The sequence below is a fragment of the Galendromus occidentalis genome, unplaced genomic scaffold, assembly GCF_000255335.2.
Source record: "Galendromus occidentalis unplaced genomic scaffold, Mocc_1.1 scf7180000075725, whole genome shotgun sequence".
Taxonomy (NCBI): domain Eukaryota; kingdom Metazoa; phylum Arthropoda; class Arachnida; order Mesostigmata; family Phytoseiidae; genus Galendromus; species Galendromus occidentalis.
The window spans coordinates 6,420-13,087 of NW_003803715.1; the positions used below are offsets into that span (position 1 = coordinate 6,420).

The window sequence follows — 6,668 nt, forward strand, 5'->3', positions numbered from 1 at the left end:
AGTTCGATGACACAGCTCGAAGATGATCATGGCATAGAGGCCTACCAATACGGCTGCGGCCATGAAAATTGGACGGGAGGAGGACTTCCCGAGCTCCTTCCCCGATGCTTCCTCCGGCTCCGTGGTACTCATAACAATCTGCAAGAACATTCACAAGTTTTCATATGACCGATTTCTCCTTGCATGGAGATATGCTCCTAGATCAGCGGGATCCGCGGAGTCCCAAGAAAGTTTCCGCTCATTTCTACCGAGCTCAATGAGGAACTTAGATTTACATACCACAGTGAATACCATCACTGCAGTTAGGGAAGAAATTCTGAGAATTCTTCCCCAGTCCCTGTCCTGGCATCGCTCCAGGTCCTCCCATCGGTATGGAGTTTCTCCGCTGGGACGTGAGATTCCCCGATGCTGGCCACCTGCAATTACTGAGCTCCGTATCTTCGGAACGTATGTTCTTCTGTGTCTCGCAGTATACTCTGAAACCATGACTCATCGAGTCTAGGACAAAAGACCCATATCGTACTGATGAATGTAGGACTTGCCGAAGGCGTTCCTTACCGCTTTCGGCCAACAAGGGCGTTCTCTCTGAGAGATGTATCCGATCCCTCGGAGTATCTGGCGGAGACGACATCGTTCCCTCCAAACTGAAATAAGGAAATTCGCTCAACACGTAATTCAATGTCGATCGTTTCGTATGGTCTCTCTGCTCAGAAGATTCTTACCTGGAGATGTCTTCGTATTCCTCCACGTGAATTCGACACTGTGAGGGAGCGTTATTCCTGATGGTCATTGTCGACGAGCACGAGGGGTCGGGTACAAGATTGGGTCTCGTTTGGGCGTCTATTCGACAACTCTTCCGTCTTAAATCCGAGATTGAGTTGAGTGTCACTCGGTGCAATTAACTTTCTGGTGTCGAGAGTCGGAGGATAACTGAGACTTAAGGAAGACAGGCAACTGCAACAAGGCTTTATTGAAGAAGATTTTCTCTCCCCTCTCTCAGGAGAGTCGAGGAACGCGAGTACGGATGAGTCATGCTACGGCGAACACTCTGCCATAACTTCGCCGACTCGGTGAGTTTTCATAAGGATTTGAATCAACTAGTTTCCCGGAGGTGAGGACCTTGGACCCCTCGAAACTCTCAAAGAACATCCGCGATGAGTCACCGCCACTATCCCTCATCTCGCAGGCGGGACGACCATGCGGGATGCAGTTGCTTCCGATCAGGTCCATTCGTCGATTCGGAGCCGAGTTTGAGAGCTCATATCGACTGATAGAGTATTTTGACCCCGACGAAGTACGAAATTCGCAGAAGCATCTGGACGCGCCATGATTCTTGCTCGATGCATGTGAACAGAGAGCCGATAGATAATGATTCACGTCGCAGAAAGATGTAAGAGGACATGATCCCGGAATCGAGGGACGCATCGCTCAAGGACGCATATATGGCGGACCGGGTATCGGATCCGGCCATATCAATCAGACAAGAATAATTCCATAGTCAAACTATTACATATATTTGAGGTGTAGAATCTTTCTTCAGAAAATTTAATTCAATGAATCGCAGGTCCACTCAGATTACCCTCTCGGCGTCAATCAGGCAGAGGAATTGTGGAATTGGGAGAAGTTCAAATCCGTTGACGAAGGAAGACCTCTTGCGGAGATTTGAGCACTTGCAGGGGGACTTCTTGCCAGGGAAAGCGAGCTTTATGTAGAATCCATGCTCCAATCTCCAGAATCCGCATGGGAGCGATCTCGGTGGTAATCGTTCTGCCTCCAGCAGAGATAATTTCGAACAGTGCGGACTTCAAGCGAGCATCTCACAATATCCATATCGCATGCAGCGGAAAGGATCTCTGCCTTAGAGAAGATCCACGGTCTGGAGTGGGCTCTCGGTATATCGTTTTGGATTGTGGAGAAGTGTTTCCCGAAAATCACAGCCGGCCGAAAACAAATCATCCTTTGCGTCTCACAGATTGCGCTCGTCATTGTCCTTGCCTCGATGCTTCAATCGATTCTGTTGTGCGAGAGCTCGAGATAAGATTCCAGGGCCGCAAAAACGGAGGTGGCGTAATGAATCCCGGAGGAGTTCAGATTACCCGCGAATCGGCGCCGCTAAGGAACTCATACCGGCCGGCTTGTGAAGGTCTGGGAATTCGTACACCGGAAAGTCGTCCCCTCAAGCTCCGGAACCACACGACTTTTGTGCTGAAGTTGCAGCACGGTCTTTAGGAGCGAACACCAAGTTGGAAACAGAAGGGAACGCAAGGAACACGAAGTCAAAGGAAAAGTCGCCCCTTCACCGGCTGGACTGATCGTACTGAGAATCCACGTGCCGTCGCCGTCATCGTTGCCGCTCTGATTGCATAGAAGCTCTGACCACCGGCGAGTCCCTGTGAATTGCTCGATGGAACTGTACAGAAAGCACAGGGATCCTATCTGCTCGATGGGCCTCGCACATGGATTTCCGGCTGGAGGACTCGACCAGTTCAGGGGTCATAGTCTTCCTCGAGGCGTACTCGAGCAAATCGTACTTTCTCCTAATCTTTCGAGCGACCAAGCAAAGGATCTTAGTCCTCCCAGTCGATATTCCGGAGGACCCTCTTCCATGACTCATTCGAGCATATCCTCCGACGAATTCTTCCGAATGGCAGCGCCTAACTCAGGGAGGCAATCGTTCCAGTGAGAAGAGAGTTTCACTTCAAGATTCCCATTGGACAGCCGACGAACCCTGTCTGCAGAGGAGCCAACAGAGGAGAGCCAATCGGGAAGCAATTGCTAGCAATTGATCTGATCCTTCAGCGCTTATCACAAACAATGCTCCGATGATCGAACTCATATAACAAAACGCTTCCTCTTCCTGCATAGCAACCTTAAAGTCTCTGCTCACCGAGCACGGTACCGAGTCGATTCCGACGGGGTTTTTTCTCTCGCGTTGTTCCATAGCTGACCGCGAGTCAGGTATCACGTGTGGCGCGAGCATCACGGCTGACTCACGAGGAAATAATTCATCAGACGTTCGGGACAGGATACTTGAGACTCGCCAGCATTCTACGCCGTCCGGAGAGCAGTCGTTACTTTTCCTGTAGGTTCGCGAGGATCCCCTGATCAGCGTACGTTTTCTTGACGATGATTCGACCGCGAGGTTCTCCATGTCGAAGAGCTTGAAACGTTGAATGTCCCGTGGGGCATGGAACCGGGAGCATGAACCATGAGGATTCTTTTCCGATATCCGGGTAGTGACTCCGAGTTCCCAAGTTAGCAAGAAGACTTGGGTTTCCTTACTTAGGGAGGAGACTCGGGTTCCCCAAATGAGGGCGGAGCCTCGACCAGCATTACTCATCCGGATTCTGTGTCTTCACGCCTTCAGTTTCCGAACAAGTCCGAGTTTTTTCGAACGCCACAGGACGACGAGAATTGAGCATAGGGAATTCATTCGCAAGGAAACCTCTCCTTTTAAACCTCCATAGGTCCTGCTCGGAGGAGCTTCAGAAGGACTCGCAGAAGGCTATTAGGGGCATTGCATTGCTTAGAGACCGTCAGAGTTCGATGCCTCCGGCTCGGGAATATTTGTTCAGAAGAGTTTGTTGAGTTTAGACACAGTTTCGAGACCATTAGCTATGCCTCATACGCAAATCTTACTACAATAACTTCAATAATTCATGCACGGATTGTAACGCAATAACTTCAATACTTTATACACATCTCGAATTCAATCATTACACTATTCCATACACAAGTCCGAATACAATAACCTTTTGCTTCATTCTAACAATCCTGATTTATTCCTTGACGCACAATTCCAGATACCTACAGCTTCATCTTTACACTTTACATGAGCACACGGATGTGTGCCTACCAGAATCGGACAGATAATATTCAGTGCCATCCCATACCGATGTGAGTTAGAAGCAACCAAGCCGACGCAAGAGTTGTCGATACCACCATCACCGGGAACCCGACCCTGCAAATAAACATCGAAGGAATTGAGCGATCGACCTTAGTTAGTCCATCCTCGAAGGGCCATTCTAGGAAACCCCGCTGCCTCCCGCGAGGTGCACCGGGGGTGTACTCGTGATCGATCCAACTGACTGGACAATGATAATTCACGTAGTCGACAAACCTGAAGAAATCCATGAACAATATCCGGTAACCATGGTGTTCGGCTACTCCGGCGCAGACGACGTTGGCCGATGCGCCGATAAGGGTTCCATTGCCGCCGAAACAAGCCCCGAAAGCGAGAGCATATATCAGAGGCTGAATGGGGATATTCAGGTCCTCGGATTCGCCTGAAAGTATAGTCAAATACAAATTTGGCCTTGATGCCCATGCTCTGCGACTGCTGGAAAATATCCAGTATCGAGAAACTCTGAGTCCTGGCACTCACCGAGAGACACCACGATCTTCAACATCACCGTCGATCACGCTCTTGATAAGCAACGGTCGGTTCCGTATCTTGTACTGCAATTCGAGAAAGTGATTACACCAAGGCCACATCTATTCCCGGTCTACCCCGTTTGGCGGCCCCATGTCATACGGAAAAGATTTCCCCTAAGCGAATACTCACCTTGGACGAAAGATCCTCAAGTACTCGCTCGAAATCAAGGTCCGATGCATCGTTCGACTCTGATTGCGAGAGCTTGCTCCCGACATTTGAGAGCTCGAAGGATTCGCCTCGGGACTTGCCAAGCGATGAATGTCTCGCTTGATGCCATGAGTCCGTTCCGCGCTGTCCGTCGACGACCTTCGGAAGATGCAAGTCATATTTTCCTTCGTTCTCTATTTGTGTCGCGCCACCTACGCCTGAAGACCTCTGCGGACCCATTGAGAGGAACATCTTTCTTACCTGTCGAGATTGTTTGCGCAGACTGCGGGGATCTCTGTACGTCACTCTCAGGAATAAGTATACACCGAAAGCACTGAGGATTACACCAGGCAGTAAGTGTAAAGTGGAAGTGGTGAAATTTATTCCGCCTGCAGAGTTCCAGAAGGAAAATATTACTTTGGTGGGAATGAGGCGTATCACCCATGATTTATGCGTCATTCACTCAGAGTTCTGCAGAGTATGCAGATTCCTCCCTGCTCTAGTCGAGCGAGGGAGCAGACAATGCAGACATCTTGCATCCTACCAATGAATTATAAAAATGTGAGCTCACTGGCCAACACTTTCAAGTTTGAAATGATGATGACATTTGGCGGGTCTCCGATGGGTGTAGCTGACCCCCCGACATTCGAGAACATGACCAACATCATGAGCACTTTCTTCGGGTCCAGGTCCATGACCTCACACAGCCTGAACGGAGGCGATGGGCAGAGGTTAGAAGGAATGCGACAACATTGGACTCGGGAGAAGCGAGATCTGGGCTGGGGAACGAGCCTGGCTGGATCTTCCAGGGTCGGTGCCCTCGAGAAATTAAGATGGGCCAGAAGTAACGACTCGCATCGAAGATTTTACCTGATGGTCACGGCTGTCAGCAGAAGCATGGTCGCCACGTTGTCCAAGAAAGCAGAAATGACAGCGGTGAAGATGCACAAAACCGTTATCATCGGCCATACCTTGCCCTTGGACAACCGGAATGCGAGAACGGCCACATAGTCGAAGAAGCCGGTCTCCCCGAAAATCCCGACGATGATCATCATGCCTGTTTTGTGGATTGTATTGATGTCGAATTAGATTCTCATGTTCATACCCGGACTGCCAGAAGAAGACCTTTCGCGTTTCTTGCCTCCGCAAGCAAAATCGAAGATATTTTTCCACCCACCGAATAGGAGACTCAAGGTTTCAATATCGAGCCGTGACAGACCCTCATTGAGGTCGGGGCATTTCCCGACCAGGGCTAAGCAGGAGATAGCCGCCGCCGCTCCTGTGGAAGGGAGGATCGTCGTCATTTCTCGCCTCGTTTCATCGAGCGAAGAGAGAGAGCGACATCGAAAGAGCCTGGAGACATCTGACATTCGAATAGGCATCACACTTATCAGTGATAGATTTCGGTAAACTCACCGAGCATTGCCGCTATAGTTCGATGACACAGCTCGAAGATGATCAAGGCATAGAGGCCTACCAATACGGCTGCGGCCATGAAAATTGCACGGGAGGAGGACTTCCCGAGCTCCTTCCCCGATGCTTCCTCCGGCTCCGTGGTACTCATAACGATCTGCAAGAACATTCATAAGTTTTCATATGACCGATTTCTTCTTGCATGGACATATGCTCCTAGATCAGCGGGATCCGTGGGAAATCCGCGGAGTCCTATGAAAGTTTCCGCTCATTTCTGCTGAGCTCAATGAGGAATTTAGATTTACATACCACAGTGAATACCATAACTGCACTAAGGGAAGAAATTCGGAGAATTCTTCCCCAGTCCCTGTCCTGGCATCGCTCCAGGTCCTCCTATCGGTATGGAGTTTCTCCGCTGGGAAGTGAGATTCCCCGATGCTGGCCACCTGCAATTACTGAGCTCCGTATCTTCGGAACGTATGTTCTTCTGTGTCTCGCAGTATACTCAGAATCCATGACTCATCGAGTCGGGAACAAAAGACCCATATCGTACTGATGAATGTAGGACTTGCCGAAGGCGTTCCTTACCGCTTTCGGCCAACAAGGGCGTTCTCTCTGAGAGATATATATGGTCCCTCGGAGTATTCGGCGAAGACGACATCGTCCCCTCTGA

At 49.9% G+C, this 6,668-nt stretch overlaps 1 protein-coding gene across 1 annotated transcript; it reads right to left on the reverse strand.

Moving 5' to 3' along the window:
- Positions 1–3,876: 3,876 nt before the first annotated feature.
- Positions 3,877–6,319, reverse strand: LOC100902248 (P protein-like). The gene is made up of 10 exons (XM_018641187.1): positions 6,305–6,319; positions 5,999–6,152; positions 5,760–5,861; positions 5,453–5,639; positions 5,154–5,290; positions 4,844–4,971; positions 4,565–4,741; positions 4,395–4,458; positions 4,121–4,286; positions 3,877–3,961 (listed from the first exon to the last, which is right to left on the reverse strand). Exons 1-10 carry the CDS (start codon positions 6,317–6,319, stop codon positions 3,877–3,879), a joined length of 1,215 nt encoding a protein of 404 aa, XP_018496703.1.
- Between the last annotated feature and the right edge of the window lie 349 nt (positions 6,320–6,668).

What these genes read in the sequence shown, in the direction of transcription:
- LOC100902248 (XM_018641187.1), bottom strand. An exon ending in AACTATAGCGGCAATGCTCG is followed by an intron (nt 5,862 to 5,998) that starts GTGAGTTTACCG and finishes TCCCTTCCACAG; the next exon opens with GAGCGGCGGCGGCTATCTCC. An exon ending in TTGAGGATCTTTCGTCCAAG is followed by an intron (nt 4,459 to 4,564) that starts GTGAGTATTCGC and finishes CTCGAATTGCAG; the next exon opens with TACAAGATACGGAACCGACC.